The sequence below is a fragment of the Athene cunicularia genome, assembly GCF_003259725.1.
Source record: "Athene cunicularia isolate RWA chromosome 11 unlocalized genomic scaffold, athCun1 chr11_part1, whole genome shotgun sequence".
Taxonomy (NCBI): Eukaryota; Metazoa; Chordata; class Aves; order Strigiformes; family Strigidae; genus Athene; species Athene cunicularia.
This window is the reverse complement of record NW_020799113.1, coordinates 987858-1007116: the sequence shown is the minus strand read 5'-3', so window position 1 is coordinate 1007116 and position 19259 is coordinate 987858. Positions and strand designations below refer to the sequence as shown.

Genomic DNA, 19259 nt, shown 5'->3' with positions numbered 1-19259 from the left:
TCCAGTCATATATTGCTTTGTCTAACTATGGATTTAAATTCTGTTAAGACTGAGATTTTTAATGTTCACAAGCCATACAGAAAGTTGGTTTGTACAAATGTTTTTCAGATCATACCTAGACCCTGAGAGAACCCCTCCCAGCCCTGAGATTAGGTAATGACAGCAAATTAGGTTTTGCCTGAAAAAAATGTCTTTAACAAGCTTGCACTGTACTGTGCATGCATATGATCACTGTGATGGCTGCATAAGAAGCTGTGGAAACTAAAATGGAATGCTATGCTTATGCAGAATATTTATAATAAGATGACATACACTGACCATATTGTCAATCCCCACAGTCTAATTTTTTTCATTACTTATCTTCAGTATTTAACTTTATTACGGAGTTAGAAGACCTGTTAATACTCACGAGGAATAATCAAATCATGGCTGAAGCTCTAATATGCAGAACTCTGTATAGACTAATTAGTACTGTGTATTCACAGCTTGTGTTACTGTACACAGACTTTGTCCTTGGAGCATCTGTTGATACTTGTTTCAATATGCGTGTCATGTTGTTAATGACAGATATATCTGTTTCAATCTATTTAGAAAAAAGCACTGTGAACTAGATTGAAACAAAGATGCCCGGAAGCAAAGTGGGAAGTCAAAACAAATAGAAAAAAAAATCTCTCTCATTTTTTCAAGTGAACTTGACTGAATCTTACAGCAAATGAGCTTCTGCCAATCATTCCACAGACTAACTATACAGTAGCTACTGGTATTTATTATTCTAATCCTTCTCTAAGGTGTAAAGTTTAATTCCTCAGCTGTAACTTCCTGATTTGTATGTTAAATGCTAGAATATCAGTTATGCTCTCGGCAAGATTTTAACCTACCATGTTCATGTTGCACCTTCAGCTGAATTACCGTTGTGCCACAATTGTAAGGGATGTGTTTTGTTTTCTGCTCCCCATCTGCCCTCGGTTGGTTCTTGTGATTGTCTGGTGTATATATAAATTCACCAAAAATTGGGGGGGGGAAAAAAATAATACTTGCTTGGATTTTTTTTTTTTTTGGCTAGGTTAGCTTTTGGTAACACAAGTGCTGTAAGCTTGCTGGAGAGTAGAGGAACAGGACAGGAGTGCAGAAATGAGAACTCTCACTTTTGCCTGTGGTAGACTTAACTCACCCACAAAGGGAAACCACGTTCTTTGTTTCAAAGCAATTATTATTTTTAACTGGGGTTTTGAAAAAGAGGCAGAAGTCTGGTTATTTTGAACTGGTAGGAATTTGAAATGTGCCCAATAATTCATTCTTATCATGGAGTAATATTACATGTTACCAGTTGTTGCTTGTGCTTTTTAGTTTTGTAACAAAGGGTAAAGAACTAGCTCTTGGTTCATGCTTGAACTAACAAGTTGCTCCATAAACAGGTGAACTACTGAGGAGTAGTTTTGTTGTGGATTTGTGTTCTGTATCCCTTAAAACTCCCTGCCCTGCATTTGCAAACAAATTAAGCTGTGTCTGGTTTGGAGCTGTGTGTGTCCTGGCAGATCATCTATATCCCTGATAGCTAGTTGGTGTTGCTGTGTTGCTGTTAACAGTTAGGTGATGCCTGACATCTCCCAGCCCTTCCTTCTTAAGTGGGGATCAGGCAGCAGCTTTACACCTCCCTGTCTCTAGGCTGCTGATTTTTTTTTTTTTTTAAAGAAACTTAAGCCCTTTTTTCTTGTTGGTGATAGCTAGTCAGTGATTGCAGAAGTAGTTTGTGAATGGTGGATTGACAGGCGCGGTGTTATAAAATGCTTTCTCATGGGTGTAGGGGAGAGGTGAAGAAAACTTGAAATTCAGGCTCTTGTTAACATGATTGAGAGAAATTAGATGTGTATGGAGACGTTTTTGTTTTTTCTTTTGTTAAGTTGCCTTTAGTCTGACTGGTAGCAAGATCGAAATGTGTTTACTTTAGTTTGGTAAATTGATCGAAGCAGAAAAGCATTTAACATCTGTATTACATATCATTGTTCATTAATTCCAAATACGCTGGTCTTGCGTGTGCAAGTCAGACCTCAACACACATTGAATGTTACTCTTCATTAGATATTAAAAAATAGGTACCATGTAGATTCCTGTTTCTTTCACATTTTTCTAAAGATAAAATTTTAGTCAGCAGACTTCTCTAGACAGTATTTGGACAGTTTCAAAACAGGTGGACAGTTATGTATCAAAACACTCTCCACTAGACTCTGTCCTCCCATAGGTCTATTTCTTTAGGTGTGTGAATGACTTTTTTTTTTCCCTTAGGAACTGTTGCTTGCTTTTTGTTGTGGTTGTTTTTGTTTTTTTTTTTTAAAAAAAACTGTGGTATACTTGATAGATACATTATGTACCACACGTCAGCAAATGCAAGTTGCACAAAATCTTTAAAGTTTTTAATTTGGTATATCTACTTATATTCCTTTGGAAATCCTATCTAGTGTTGTCTGGTTATCTAGTAACAGCCTTAAAAATTGGAAGTGTGGTTTTTTTTAGTCCCCCATCTTTGAAAAAACAAAATATAAAGGTTAATCCTTTTAAAACAGTAACATACATATAGAAAGACCTACAAGGCTTACAAGTACTAAAATGTGAGCTTACCTTTAACATTCCTGAGATTCAGTTTCATTAATTTTATCTCTTTATTTGATAGTTATGGAAACAGTTGTATTTGGTGTTACTAGTTACAATGCACACATTAAAAAATCAAGTTCCACGGAATTGCATTACTCTGCAACTGACAGTATTTTGTGATACTACAGCCTGCCATGAGAATATTTCTTAATATTTCTTTAAAGTGCATGTCAAAGTTCCAAGATAAATAAATAAAACCCAATAAAACTTAAAAAACAAGCCTCAAACCCAAGCCTGTTCATCAATTTGTTAGTACTGCTTGTATGTACAAGTTGAACACTGACTTATGTTGAGGTGTATCTCTTGTATTTCTTGTCATAAAATCATATAGTCCTATGTATCATACTCTCATATAGTAATAAATTCAGCTGTGATAAAATTAAATAATGTATTAATGAGCCTAGAGTTTCAAAAGCTGTTAATTGTGGTGTTTCCATACAATTAATGAATTAATGAAAATATTTTTCAGTTACTAAGAATTATGATAAATCTTTATATGCCAGGAAAACCAACCCAAGCCCCCCTTCCGCATGTAGAAGTTATTTTCAAAAGTTAAACAGGTGAAGGCTTGGATTTTGTAATTGTCAGTGGGAAAGACTGGCTTTAGAAGAAGTGTGGAGTTAAATATTGCACCATATTTTATATGCAATTATCCAGTAATTAACTTAATGTAGACTATTGCTGAAGTCACTGGGCTTTAATAATTTTTCTCAATAGGCCAATTTAATAGGTGTAATTTGCAGGAACTGTGCAGTGATTTGGAAAATTACATACTCTGTTGTCGTTAAGAAAACGATGTTTTGAAAGTCTTCAGGATTGACATAGAGAATAAGAATTACTTTGTTTGAGGGAATGTAGTTTGTTTTCTGAGTTGAGGGAAAATGTGAGTGATTTTTTTTTCCTTGATTCTGTAGCTTTTTGATTAGATGTCATTCATTAACTCAGGTTTGCTTTCTCTTGTCCAGGGGAGGAGTATCAGAGAATTGAATTTGGTGTTAATGAAGTTATTGAGACACAGTCATCTGTTCTAAATAACACCGACTACAGTATTTCAAGTACTCTGAATCCTCAGGCTCCAGAATTCATTCTCAGCTGTGCACCTGCTCAGAAAACCCCTGATGATACTCTCAGTGAAACAAACTACAACTCCATTGACTGTCAGTTCACTGATCCGACCCTCGCTTTGGACAGCGGTTCTAACGCTGAAAACGATGGCTTGTCTGGAGGCCTTGGACAAAGGGAGCGTAAAAAGAAGAAAAAAAGACCCCCTGGATACTACAGTTACTTGGAAGATGTCAGTGACGGCATCACTCCCACGGAAGCTCTTGTGAACGGCCATGCGAATTCATCGGGACTGAACAGTATAAGCACGGAGGATACGGAACTGACGGGAGACATCCCCTCCCTGGCCACACCAAGGACTTGCAACAGCCCGGACAACTCTGTGGACTTCGTTAATGAAGCTGTCTCTGATGATTCTGTTTCTAGCGCACTAGACAATACCAGGACTGCAGGGCAGCCTGAGGTATGCCGTGTTACTAATTCTGAACAGTTTTGCATCCCCTCAGAGACTGGCAGAGATAGCCCTTTAAGGACAGCTGTTGTACAGTCTTATGCTGGTACTGATACTACTGAAAATCTTGGCGTTACTAATGGACAAACACTTGAATCCTCTGGTGAGGACACAGCTGCCAATGGGGTAGAATTGCACACTGTGGAAAGCACTGACTCAGACCAAGCTAAGCCTGAGGAAGCTTCACCTACTACTGAGGCAACAGTCCCGGTTGCAGGATCAGTCCCTGTTAATCAGCCTGCAAAATCGTGGGCTAGTCTCTTTCACAATTCCAAGCCCTCTGCTTCCACATCTGTGGTCTATGTTGAGACTAAGTATACCCCTCCTGCCACATCTACTCTGGTCCCTGAGAAACAGGTTGAAGTCAAAGAGGGACCTGTTCCAGTTTCAGAGGATCCTGTAGCCATAAAGATTGCAGGTATAGTTAATACACACGAGTGGATGTTACACTGGAAGGGTATTAACTCTGCTTGTAAACAGGAGTGTGCAGTATCGATAGAGAAGATTCCTCTGTTAATGTTCCTAATAGGATGACTGTTCAAGCACTGCTCTGAAAGATGTAGTTTAAATAAGTTAGTTTTGTATCCCCCTGAGTAATCATTCTGATGAGACATTACCATGTCGTTATCCCAGATGCAGTAAAACTATTGCTGCTTGTCAGACAGTATGTTAAAGTGACCAGTGATTTTAAATAGACTGGTTGCATTCAGCTGTGTGCTGTTGTGATAAGGAGAATATGTTAGAAAAGTTTGCTCTGAAATTGGTGTGTTCTATTATTTGGTGTTTACAATCTTGTAATGGATTCTGTTACAAGAAGGGAAGAGTATTAATATATTTGTGCCAAAGTAGCTGAAATTCCTGGACACTTACAGTAGCATAAGTGTGACATCTCAATAGGTCTTGCTACAGAAATTCTAATTTAGGAAATAATTTTTATTGATTTGTTCTTTGAGAGGTCTGTCTTCCAAATTTTGAAGAATTATCCTTAACCATTATAAACAGTGCTATTTCTGTTTTATTCAGCAACAGTGCTAGCTATTGCCTGTTCAGAAATAACCATAAGAAACTGTCCAGCGGGTACATCAGGAAAGGCAGTGCCTGATGTAAAGGCTTTGTGACTGTTGGTCCTGTCATATTTGTGGTTCTGCTGAAAAATACTAGAACGTGTCCGAGATCATTTTTGTAGATTCAGTCAGAAAACATGAAGAAAAATAGCCAGTTGGTTACATTTTGTGTCACTGACTCATGGGAGGTTGGAGCAAAACTAATTATTTCAGATCTGTGAAGTAGCCTGTATGTGAAAAGACTTGTGCAAAGTCCTGCTATGTATGCTACAGGCTAATTTGCAAGTACAGTGGCATTTTGTATGTGACAGCTTCGAGTTGTTTTACTTTAACCAGAAGTTGACAGACATTTCTGATCAGAATATGCCCTCCTCTCATCCCCTCCTTACTCAGTAATGGTTTCATTACTTAAAATTGTCTGTTGAGAAGAAAATTGGCAGAATAATTTATGTTTCTCTGTATTTTTCACTTAGGTGTCACAAATGCAGTTGACTGTATAAAAAATATATAAGCAGGTGATTATGGTTTGTATGAACATGTGGAGTATGTTGTACTCTGAAATTAAGCTATTGTTCCATAATGAATTTTAATTTAAAACTGTTTTGTGACAACTGTAAAGCTAGAACTGCTTGCCATAGATGAAAGGGTTTTTTTTAATCTTATCCTAGTTGCTTCAGCTTTAACGTTCTAGACTTTCACTATTTCTGTACTATTTTTTGCCACCAGGTGGGAGCAGAGCTTTTTGTTTTGTCTCTTAGTGCATTAAAATAGCAATGTAATTTTGATGGTTTCCTTCTGCACCTTCACTCTCAGCTATCTGTTTTTGCAGAGGAATAGTCTGAGTATAGATCATTTTCCAGTAAAAAAGAATTAATCTCAGTTTAGCTAATTTAGGTGGGTGTTCTATTGCTGCAATTATTGTAATTCTGATGCTGCTGGTTTGGGTATAAAATGTTTACCTGAAGATCTGAATGCCGTGTAGTCAGTGCTTTGCTCTGTGGAAAAAGGTGACTTTCTTCACTGTCTGGTTTTTTTAATGCTCTCTGTCCTATTTGGAAAAATAGGTACATTAGTGCTTTGTTCGTACACCCACACTCCAACATGCGTTACACAGGTTTCAGTTTATGATTTTCAAACAGATTACTTGCTCTGTCCATACATATTTCAAATCTTGTGCCAAGGTGAATATCACTGAATAAGGGTGTATAGCAATCCTGTATGTTTTTCATAGGTAGCTGCTGATTGGGTTCCTTTTTTCTTTGTGGCTAAGTTGAGATGCTGTTGGATTTGCTGGGAATTCACCAGTTTCAACTCATGCCAACGAGAATGAATTTTTGACTGTAAGTGCCATAGGGTGCTGAACACAATCTAGACCTGAAGTATCTTAAGTTTAGCAAGCAAAATTAGCCAATATTCTGACAGTGGTGGAGCTCTGAGGCCATTTTGTACAGTTTTTATTTAGAAATAGGGCTCAAGGCACAAGAAGAGAAGTTACTTCCAGGGACAACTTGCTGGTTTATGCCTTAATTTCACAAGGGATATTAGTGATTCACAGGCACCTTGAAGATAGTTCAATGCTACTTGATTCAGCTTGGAAAAAAAAAAAAGTGGTTTCTTAGTCTTCAAATTTAAATGAAAGCTACACAAGATAAGGAGATAAAGATCAGGACTAGAAAACAAATAAACCAGACAAATGTAATTTTAATATTGATGAGGGAAAAAAATACTGAAGAGTTAATTTTAGCAAGTGGCTGAGGTGTGTGTTTAGAAGCTTTACTGGCAACACTTGTGAACAAGTTAAAGGAACTTCTGAAGCAAACTGTGAACTGTTGATGTCTATTTGCAAAACTCAAAGCAGGTACCATCAGAATGGTAGAGAAGCACAGCTACAGCACTTGCATGTTCAGAAAGGGACAACTACTAATTATACACCTTAGCCTAATTTAGATGCTAGGACAGACATTTTAGTAATTAATTTCTAAGGGATAGTAACGTTATAAATGGTCCATATGAGTAAAAAAGTGACTCTTTGGGGCTTCACTTGCCACATTTCACAGTTACATTCTGATGCATAACCTGATGATAGTTAATAATGCCTTATGTAATGTTCTAAGTAAGTGAGGGAAGTAAGTGATTGCAAAACTAGCAATTCTGAGTTTTAACTGTCCTTGCTAACTTTAGAAAAAAATTCAAGGAAGAGTCTAAAAAGTTTTTCTGAATGATTTTTTTTTTTTTTCCAGTGTGGATGGTGGAATTAGCAGTACACGTAAAATTTGCTTACAAAAGGCAGGATTTCAGATGAATCGAATGCAAACTTTAAGGTCAGACTAAATCTGGAATGATTTTAAATTGGAAGGGAATCCAGTAAACGCAAGCATGAAAGGATATACCAGAACAGAAATCAGATGCAAGCATACAGTATGAAGAACAAATGGTTGGTAATAATACTAGAGAATAAAAGGATCTGGAAGTTCTAGGGAGTTGATAAGTGTCCTTAGTAAAGCTGAAGACGACAGGCTTTTTTCAGTGTGTGTTAATACCCAATATACATGGAAAAGTTGGAAAAATAATGATAATTCTGTTGTTGCTGTTGTGGACTCAGTGCAAATGCCAGTCTTTGGGCTTTACTTCTCAAGGAAGATGTAAGTGCAGCAGCAAACACAGAAGTAAGGTTTTAAAACCATACTTTTTCAGCAAACATGGAGATTTTTGAATTTACTTTGTCTCAGATGAGATTGTTGGAGCGATCATGGATGTAAATTCAGATATGTAAAACAAGTTCATAAAGAAAATGGTGATTCACCGCTGTCTCAAGTCTAGCGAACACTACAATGTAGTTTAATTTGTAACAAATATGTTTCAGTGTTACGCAGTAGAAAAAAATTTCTTACTGATAAAACTAGTTAAGCACTGGAGCAAGTAATTGTGGAATGGAGTCATGTGAGGTTTGGAGGTTATTTTATAAACAACTTCAGAAATTTGGCCTGTTGTGCTATCAGCATTCTTGCAGAAACTGATTTCGTGTAGGGTTATCCAGCAGGGTTGTCCTGGAATTTTTTTTATCGTTCAGATTTGAAGAAAGATCTGAGTGATATAAATAATATTTGCCAAATAATGGTCTCAAGCCAAGTGTTAAATTGGTAGCTTATAACACGTCTCTCTTCGGCACGGAGACATAGCCATATGATTTCTCTTCTGATGAAGATTGGACTTGCATTGATTAGGCAATTACTGCTTTGCGTTTTTTAAGAATTTGACAGATATTTGTAATAACACCTCTTGGCGAATGAACTTCAGCAACATGTTTTCTGTTTACCAACAGAAATTTTTAAAGATGATAATACTCTTCTAGGTATGTTTGGAAATCAAGGCTGTGTTTCACAAGTCAGTATCCTCCAAAGGGAATGCGAACTATTTCTGGTTAATGATGTGTGCTTTATAACAGGTCTTGAAATTTTAAGAAGGTTTTCTCATGGTTGTAAGTCCATTTTTTTTTTTTCTGGTACTCTTGTAAAAGTTCTTTTAGTTATTTTGTAAATGTTACATGAAAATGTGGTATTGAATGTGATTGCTGTACACAAAACCAATTCTTGATGTTAAAAGAAACAACACTCACTGTAATTGCTTTAGACATTGTTTACAAAGAAGTTTTATGACCACAAGAGGATGCTAAAGGTCCTAATAGTATTTTATAGTATGATACAAAAACGGAGAAAAATACAGTTAACATAAAAAGTTACTGACAGGCATAAACATAAATACTTTTTTTCATTATTTTTATCCAAATTTTCAACAGTGCTTAGTTAACAGAAAGATTGTATGTGTGCACAACATGTTTCAAACTTTGCTGCTTTAACAATATATTCTGAAATATTTGAGCATTAGTAATAACTTTTGCTGTCTGTCCTTTCAGATGTCAGGTTCTTTTATGTAATAGAATACTGATTTAAATAGTTTATATTTTTTGGCACGTTTTTATTTGGTTAGAACTGGTGGTGTCAGCAGGAAATATGATCTTACAGGTAAAGTTTGGAAGTAGGAGGACAGGGATTTTGTTTGCAGTTCTGCCACTTCCTCTGCTTAGTTACAGCTTTGTGCCTCTGCTTTTCCACTTGTCATGTTATTCTACTAGTCCTTCTAGTCAACGGCTCAAACTAGTTCAAGTTTATGCAGTGTAGCATATAAGGGCTTTAGAGGCCCTCATATTTATTACAAAAATAAATAGTCCCAATGGTAGACAATTGTTATGTTTATTTGCATTTTTTATTCTGTCTTGTTATACCTCTTGACCTTCTTTCACAAATTTACAAAATTTACAAATTTCACAAATATACCAGATCCAATATTTTCCTTAAAGCATTTTTATTTAGGTACCTAAATAACAGGTCAGGCTTCCTGGAAAAACTTCCCCTGTTGCTCTCAGTTTCATAACTGAGACAGACTTATGTATGTGCAGTGGTTTCTAATTTTAAAACTTGGGCCATTGCTGAAGTTTTTAAAGGCAGGAAAACAGTAGGCATAATATTATGTAAGCCTGTTATCTTGTAGATTTTGAAAGTCTTAAACCAGTAAATAAAACACACTGTTCAGAAGACCGTGTTTACATCTGTCTGTTGTATTTGTGCTGAGGTATTTTTGTTGTAAAATAGTGCGTGTTGAAACTTGTAAGCTGAGATTGCTATATCAGCTTCATCTCTCTCCAGAGCAGAATAAGTTGGGAAATAATTCATAAAATTGGTGGCAAGGGATTGCAGCTAATGGGATTTTTATACCTGTATGTGTCTGTCTATATATAAATAAAAGTATCTGATTTTAGGACAACAAACATATAAACAAAAAGGTCTTCTCAGTTTTGAAATTACAGTGATTAGTTGTTGTACCAGCATCACCCTGATACAAATTCCTGGATGTCTCCAGTTGAAGCAATGTGCCTGTTTTGAAGTATGAGCAGTGTTTCCATGATTTGCTGAAGTTTCTGGGAATCTTACGAACTGATTTACATTCTTTTGTAATGCATCAACAGATACTTGTTTTGATGGCTACATGTGCATTTTGTTGATGCTCGATTTACTGTTTCTCATTCTGCAGAAATACTGGAAAATGTAAGGCTAATACATAAACCAGTGTCTTTGCAACCGAGAGGGCTGATCAACAAAGGAAACTGGTGCTACATCAATGCTGTATCCTTACCTTGGGAAAAATTAATACACTTAAGTTAAAATTTGTATGTTATATCTGTCAAAAGTTTTTCTGGATTATCCTGGTAAGTATTTTGTAAAAGTGTTTTGTCTTGCCCCATTCTACCACTGTAGTTAAATTGTTTAAGGGTAGCATTTAGGAATCGAGGGGTATTTATACACTGATTAAATGCAGTGTCCAGGGTTCCCTGCAGCTGGTTGCACAATTCTGTTTGCAATTTGTCTCTGACTTCTGTCAGGATATTTCAGAACTGTAAATATGTCATGACTAAAAACCTTCTTGTCATTTCTAGTTAAGTTTACTCACGACTCTTTTTGTATCAATGTAAGTTGTTACTTCTGTTTTGTACTTGGAAGTAACTATTCTTACTCTTAGGCTGTTTTGTTGGCAGTTTGGTAAGTGGGTCATTTGGTTTTCTGTCGAGCAGGCTGTTGCTATCATCATCTGTGTAAGTGCAGTAATTAAATTAATCCTTTACAACAGGATGGAAGATTAGCTCACTTTTAATGTTTTAGAACTATATTCCCCTGTAAAAATAATTGTTATCTTGGGTAACAGAAATATTTTTTCACTGCTGTATTATGTTAGTTTTATTAATAATAATTTTTAAATTAATATATCTGTATCTCCTCTGTTAGCAGTGGCCCACTGCAAGTGATGATTAGGATACTGTAACTACTAGTAGGGCTGGTGAAAAAGACTAAGACCAGTTTCAAGACAGATCATTGCAGAACCTAATAACCTATTTTCAGACCAGCGATTGTGCTTTAAACTTCAGCTTTTTAACTTAAATAACCAGTTCTGCATTCATCTGATTGTATGTTATCAGCTCTGATTTTTTTTCAGTCTTAAAATTTGTTACTCAAGTTTTGCACGCTGTAGGGGTCAAGTTAATATATCTCTAGCTGTTGAGATTGCTGCTTTTTTTGTCATTTCCCTGCCCCTCCAGAATCTTTTACTCCGTTCGTTGTTCTCATCAAGTAGCACAGCTTTTAATGTTTTTAAAGTATTTTCTCCCAGCATAGACTGTAGTTGTACTGGTTGTTCTGAACTCTTCTTTACACTGAAGAATGTTTCACATCACGGCAGGTTTTTTGGTTTGGTTAGGGGGGTGAATTGTCACCTTTAACTTGATGTGTTGGCTGACCTCTGTTCTCTTTAGAAAACATGTTGCAGGTTATCACTTGCCAGTTTTCAAATTGTTAATTTTATAGTCTTTCCTACGAAAATTCTTTCCCTCTCCTGCTCCTAGACTGTTTCCTTCCCTTTTAATTAGTTTTTGACATTATTAAAGCATAGGTGAAATTGCTACATGTTACAAGATGCCAGGTTTTTTTAGTGTAACTTCTGTGCATTAGTGGTTAATGTGATAAAAGTCCATCCATCTATTCCAATTTAGTTATTGGATTGGCCTACATAATAAGGAGTCCGCTTTGTTTTTCATATAATTTTAAATATAATTGAATAGTTGGTTAATACACAGATTACATTTTCTGAATATTTCCTTAATGCCACTGCATAGACCCTGCAAGCCTTGGTTGCTTGCCCTCCAATGTATCATTTAATGAAGTCCATTCCAATGTATTCAAAATCACAGCGGCCGTGTACCTCAACACCAATGATAGACAGTTTGTAAGTAGCTTGTTAAAAACAATAAAAATCTGTGATCTGACTTAAGCTCATTCAGAAATACCTAACAAAGGTTTGTTTGCTGCAATTGTTGAAAGCTGATATGTATCCAGAAGTCTTTTTTTAATGTGTGTTTTTGGTGATATATGTCTTTTATAATGAACCTTGGTATTATATAATTGCCAGTCAAGGAAGATACTTCCCATTGCCTGAGGAAAATTCGTTTTAAATAGTGTTTAATATGCAAAAATGAACCATGACAGCTGCAGGAACTAACCTAACACCTCGGTTTCATTAGCAATGATGGGGTTAATTTTTATGTCTGAACTTTACTTAGACTTCATTATGATATTCTTCAGTTTTGGTTTTTTATTGGCAGTCGATAATGACAGTGATCTAATTTTATGATTTGTCCTTCAAAGTCTTAACTTGCTGCTCATGTCTAGTTGTTCCTTCCATTCTGTTTCAGTGTTCGTTTAATGAATGAGTTCACTAATATGCCTGTACCTCCTAAAGCAAAACAAGGTGAGTGGGAATAGGGGGAGAAAAGTCTTAAAACCACAATAAGAAGGCTTTGGGGTAAGGATCTGCCTCGTGTGATGTACTTAAGGACTTTAAATACTAGTGCTCGATTCCCTTCATGGCTCTTTGGACTTCTGGGATTTCTTGATACCATAAGTGTGCTGTGCTTTTCTGTCAGTGTTATGCTTTTCCTTATTAGTGATTCATGTCAATAAATCACAGGTGTTGCATCTTTTTTTTTTCTCTTCTATTTGCTATACCAAGTACAAGTGCAATAAGAATAGTTTTTGTTGAAGGTTAGCTTAATCGTCAAGATGTCTTCTGAGTACTTGCCCTTTCTAACAAAATAATTTGATATTCACTGTATTTTACTCCACTTCCTTCCTTCCATATTTCCAGCTGTTTGTCAACTTGTTCAGTTCTGTCATCCTTAAATACAAAACACTCATTCATTCAGAACAAAATGGGGCCATAGTAGGTGTCTCTAGCAGTTAGAGAGTGCCTGCAGGCATGTTATCATTGCTTTTAATTTCTCCCCATCCTAGGCACTATTTCCATGTGAAAACTTTAAAAGTGTATGATGCTTGCTAATACATATTTAGGATCAACAATGATTTTGTAGCGAGGAATAGAACATTTTTTTGATACAAATAAATTATTTTGTGGCTTTGATTTTTTTTTTTTTTTTTTTTTTTTTAAATCTCTGAATCGGTTGTATTACAAACTTATAGAAATAAAAAAACAGCTTCAGGAATGTGTTTATGTAACATTATAAGAAAATATCATGAGGAGCTGGTTGTTCCAGTGATTTCCAAACAGTTCAGACATTTCTGTGGTTTGCTGCCTAAGTTTTGTTTCTGTAAAACAAATCTTACTGTCTTATGCAACTTATTATACTTCTAGGTCATTTTATTGTATTGTGTAGTTTTCAAATATAGTTTCTGAGGCCTTGTATTTCCATTATGTTGAATATTCAGTCAAACTGTTTCTTGTTTGGTTTTACGGTTTTCATCCTGCAGTGAGGAAAAATGATCTCCTAGAATGACAAATATATAAAAGATTTAAGGAAGTGTTCTTTGAATACCAAAGAAGTACAGAAATTTAAATAGAATTGTTCTTTTATGATGGCTATGGATATTCTTGTTATGCTTCAGAGTGCTGACTATAAAAAGTACTTACTTTTCCAGACCAATCTGTAAGTCTGTGTAGGACGACACAAGATGTTTGGAAAAAAAGTTTATGGGTAGAAGAGTTGTATCTTATGAATTCTGAGCTTGAGTCACTAAAATTGTAACAAAACTATTAATAAAAATTAATTTTGGATTCCAAAATCCTAGTGATGTGTGAAGAGAATGTTAAGGTATGGTGTAGAAAAGCTTCTATATGTTGTAATTATATGTACTTATCTCTTACCTTGCAGCTTTAGGTGATAAAATTGTGAGAGACATCCGACCAGGAGCTGCCTTTGAACCTACATACATTTATAGACTTTTGACGGTTATAAAGTCAAGTCTGTCAGAAAAGGTGTGACTTACAAATCTTTGACTTTTATAATTGCATTGCAAGGCATTCGCTGTCGTTAATGTAAAGCCATACATAAGGTTTTGTGCCTAAATACCACTAAAATCAGCCAGTTGATAGCTCATTATAATGAAGCTCGATGGTCTTGGGACTTGTAATTAACATCTCTCTATAAGTTTGGCAGTTTGATATGTCAGAATAATGGAAAAATTACAATTGGAATGGAACATCTCTTTATAAAAAGATACCTACTGATTTATATTTAAGTAGTAAGCAGTTGTTCATTTCTGCTTGGGATTCAGCTTGGAATGGTCGAAGGTTGTCCACTGATACTTCAAAATCCTATTTCAAGTTTAGTTTCAGTTTAAAGAAAAGAGAATTATTCAAACCATTGATTTGGCTGTGCTCTAACAGCAACTTTTGATACTACTTTTAAAAGAAATAGCAAAAAAAAAAAAACCCTAACTCACATGATAAATCAGATTTGTATTGAGAAGAATGCAGAAATGCTTGTGTCTAGGTAAAGCTTGTGTGTGTACTTGCTGCTTACAGCAGGTTATCAATGTGTTGGTTCTTTTTGAACTGGTTAAAAATGAGGTGTTGTTAGAGTAAAGTTTAAACTTTATTTACCTTTAGAACTCAGAGTAGTTGGCAAATTAGTTAATAGAAAAAAGCTACATGTTCAGTACCATAAACTTCTGATAAAATGAAAATAGGAAAGTGTCATATAATAATTGAAAAAAACTTAATTTATTCAGGGCAGGCAAGAGGATGCTGAAGAATACTTGGGATTTATTCTTAATGGACTACATGAAGAAATGCTGACCCTAAAGAAACTTCTCTCTCCACATAATGAAAGTTGGTGGATTTTTAAATTTTTGGTAGCAAACTTAATTTCTTTCAAATATTCTCCTTTTCTTGTGGTGATTCTGTAATACAGAGTAACGTTCGGAGTAATTTTGAGGTAGACTTAGAATGCCATCTTTTAAACAAATTTTTAACAAATAATCTTGTGTTAAAATCTATCCAAAGGTTAAAATTAGTCAATTCTGTCCAGTTTACAAAGGATCTGAAGTGTTACTGGGTATTTGGAAAAGCATTATCATTCTGTAAATACTCTGAATGACAGTAATAATGTCATATACCCGGTCCTCCTAAACAACAAATTTCTGTGTTACAAATTTTTATTGAGCTCAATTTGAGCATTATTTCAGGCTAACTCAAGCTGGCTAGTCTTGTCTTAAGCATAGGTATGTTTGCCTGCCATTTATAATACCTGCAAGGTCACTTGTTTACTGGGGTTTTGGCTCTCCCCATGGTAGTTCAGAAATACATCAGTGTTTTTTTTCACTGATCTTTAAACCACTATTAAGACATTTTTTTTTTTTTAAGTGGAAACTTCTAGGCTAATGGCTAATTTATATCTAATATAAACCAGAACACACTAAATAATTTTAAAATGTGTATTGACAAAGTTAGACAAAAATTTTATTGGGATGAAGTATTAGAATTTGTATGCAGAGTAAATGTGACTTTATTTTACAGTAGCTTTGTTTGGGCCCCCTATTAAAAATTAAACAAAACACTGTTAGTCTTAGCCAAGTATAGATTTAAGATCACTAGTTATCAGATTTCTCTTTAGTAGGGTAAATTTTTTATGATATAGTGATCATTCCATATTTTGTTCTTGAGTTGTGTGCAGTTCATGGCCTCATGACTGGCAAAGAAAATATTTGCTAAGCCTTGGGTTCCCTGTAAAATAACTGTGCAGAAAAGGAGTTGTTTTTAATAATGGCATAATTATGTTTCCAGAATAACGCTTGACTTTCTAATTTTCTACCCCATAAATTTACTACTAAAAATATATCAAACTTTACTAGAAAACTACATCTGTTTACATACAGTCATCAGCTGCATTCTGTTAATACATGGATGTGTCCAACTATGAGTGAGCCTGGAGTATACTTTTTCTCATTTACTTTCTCAAATCTACGATCTATGAAAACATTTAATCCTCTGAAAATTATTTGTATAGGGTTTTTTGCTTTTCAAGTTCTTCATCTGTGTTTCATTTGTAAAATAAATCAATGCTTTTTTTTTTTTTCCTTCACTTTAAGAACTCTCTGTTTCCAATGGCCCCGAGGCTCAGACTGTTCATGAAGAAGAGGAGCAAGATGAACAAGGGGAAGGCAGTGAGGATGAATGGGAGCAAGTGGGACCTCGCAACAAATCATCAGTCACTCGACAGGCAGACTTTGTTCAGACTCCAATTACTGATATTTTTGGTGGTCATATAAGGTATAGTACTTTTCTGTAAAAGTTCCTGAGACCGTAGGCTGCTTTACCTTTATGGATAACTTTTTCCTCTGCCATTTTTGGATAGTTGGACGGAAGAGGCTGTTACACAGTTTGTTCAGGACAGGACAGGTGAACATTCTGCCATGAAGCATTTGTTATGCAAGAGAGAGTTCAGAAGATGGACTGGAATGATCTAGGGATTGATCAGTGATCAGATGATTCCATGACTTCTTGTGGAGTCTGAATCTTTTTAAACATCTTAAAAGAATAGACTGTTTAGAGAACAAAAGCCCTGAATTGCATACAGAGGAAGAGTTTGAAATATGTATGCTTTGTGTATTAATGTCTGAAGAATTCCAAATAACGTTAGAACTACCTATTTTTGTGACCTCTGAGCACTCTTGACTCATTTTGTAAATAAGGATGCTAAGGGATGGTGAGATTTTTGAAGAGTTAGATCTGGTCAGTAGAAGAATGAAATAACAAATTGTAAACTTTTTGTTATTTAGACACTTAAGCTTCCCAGAGGCAGGAAAGGTATGTATAATAGTTAATAAAGGTTAAAGGCAACAGAAGTTTGGAAAATGTAAGTTACTACAAGATGTTACAGGAATGAAGAGAATGTGAGATGTTACTTACATTCAGGTCTGATACCAGATGAAGGCAGAAAGTAGATCCTGAAAGAATATTTTTTGGAAAAGGAAGCCTCATGGCTTGTTTGGAGAAATGTGTAATTTAAAATGAAAGCAAGGTAAACACTTGCTAAAAACATATTCCAAAACAAAAATGTTAGACTTGAAGGATTATTTTTAAATTGGAGACAGACACTTAATTGCTAGTGTTTGACTGCCTGTGTTGCCAGGTATTCAGTCTAGAGGTGTGAATAATGTGGGCTAGTGCCTTCTGCCTGTGAAATGCACTGAAATTACTCTTCTGGGATTTGAGTCAGACAGCTGGCAAATAAAATGATGTTTTCCATAGAAATCGTCAGACATGTTTGTACGTATTGATGAAATTCTTGTGTTGATGGTGTGTTCGTGTCCGCAAGGTATTGTTAATGCCCCTAGTACGTTTATTGGGGTCAGAATTGTTTAGTCCTCTGCATGATTCCATTATTTTTAAAATTAAAAATACCAAGAGAATATCTTATGTGGAAGTCCACAGAAAATGACATAAAGCAAAGGTAATACTGAAAAAAGGCAAAAATGTGTGCTGAGCAGCAGAACCACAGAGTCCAATCCAACATCTGTTGTCGCCACACCCACTTCATTCAGCCTCCAAACCAGGTCACACAATTTACCACAGAAACAGTATCCCATGTTGTGATGTTGGAAAGCTCCATCCTCCGAGGGTGGAGGTAGGAAGGATTGAATACAGAATTGCTAGTAGAATTCCACTAAGTGAAAGCATCAGAAATTGGAAAAATCAAATGGAAAAAGCAGCTAGGAAAACGTGGTTTGAATTGTCATCTTTTGGCTTGGGAAACTTCAGGCTATCCTCTCAAGGCTTTAATTGTTTATTAAATGCCTCTTTAGGCATAATTGCTTTAAAAAAAAAAAACCAACCCCAAAACACACCACCAAAAAGTCCTCCTTAAGTAATGTGAGACATTAGTACAAAGATACACAGTTCTCTTAGGACCTGGTTTGTTCATGTGCAGGAGTCCCTTTTGACTTTCAGCTTGTGTGGATTTCAGATATTTGTTATGCAAGCTAGCTCACAAGCCAGTTAGAAGTCAGCTAAATATTTCTGTAAGTAGTACCGACTTTTCCCTTCAAAGACACTGTTATTTTAAAAGAAAATACATCAATTACATTGTTGTAGTTTAAGCAGGGTAGCAGTGGGCAGTGCCCATTTTCCTGAAAAATTCTTACTGTAGAGTAAGAAAGTTAGAGTTACAGGACCCAGGAGTAATTATTCATTGATGATGCATTTTTCCCTTAACCAATTGAAATGTGTAATTATTCTACAAAGTGATACTGGTCTAGAAAATGATAGTCCAGCAAAGGTTTTGCTATCAAACCAATTTAAGCATATCTTTTTTGAAGAAAATGTTTTGGAGAAATGTTACAGTTTAATTTCTAATAATTAAAAAAATCCCTAAGGTTATCTTTTCAGAATATAATCGGTATTATTAAATAAATCTTTAATATTTGGACTTGAAGATGGGTGGAATTGTTAGCATTTTTCTGTTGATTATTGCACTAAATAATGGTCAGCTTAAAGAGGGTTTGGGAAGTGGATCCAAAAGCAGCAAGACTTACACAGTGAAGGGTTTGTTTGTTCAAACACTACGCCTGCCATGTGTTGAAGGTTTTGTCCTTAAATATAGCCAAAGAGGAAGTGTTAAACTGAAATAAAGATGCTACTGTTTTTCATATGCTCTACTTCCTCTAAAGGATATATATTTGCCAATATAAAGTTGCATTGGCTTTCTGTTGGTGCTTCAGGGCTTTGCCTGAATCAAAGGAACTCTTTTGATAGGAGCTTGCAGTGCAGGCGTTAAACCTGTCGTTGGCATTTTGTACATGACCCAGAGAAATTTCAGCATGGCTATGTGGATTTCTCGTGTTAATTACTTTACTAATTTCAAGCTTTGTAAGGCACTGCAACAAGCAGCAATATAATAAATGGATTATTTCTTCGGCTGTATAAATGCACGTTTTTGTAGAGCCTAGAGCATTTTAACATAAATACTGCTTTCAGAACAAAAAAAAAAAAATTCTTGTGCCATGTTTGATGGTTTTAAGTTTTCAGCAAAGTTTAAGAAAAATGAAAATCAGGAAGAGTCCTCTTAGTGCAGT

General features: G+C 35.4%; 1 protein-coding gene across 1 annotated transcript in view; it reads left to right on the top strand.

Moving 5' to 3' along the window:
- USP10 (ubiquitin specific peptidase 10) overlaps positions 1-19259 on the top strand; it is a 56460-nt gene that overhangs the window by 27526 nt on the left and 9675 nt on the right. The window contains exons 5-11 of the mRNA XM_026856910.1: positions 3615-4640; positions 10375-10466; positions 12008-12117; positions 12584-12639; positions 14057-14160; positions 14916-15015; positions 16275-16455. Coding sequence (XP_026712711.1) covers positions 3615-4640; positions 10375-10466; positions 12008-12117; positions 12584-12639; positions 14057-14160; positions 14916-15015; positions 16275-16455 — 1669 coding nt within the window. The remainder of the gene's footprint in view (positions 1-3614; positions 4641-10374; positions 10467-12007; positions 12118-12583; positions 12640-14056; positions 14161-14915; positions 15016-16274; positions 16456-19259) is intronic.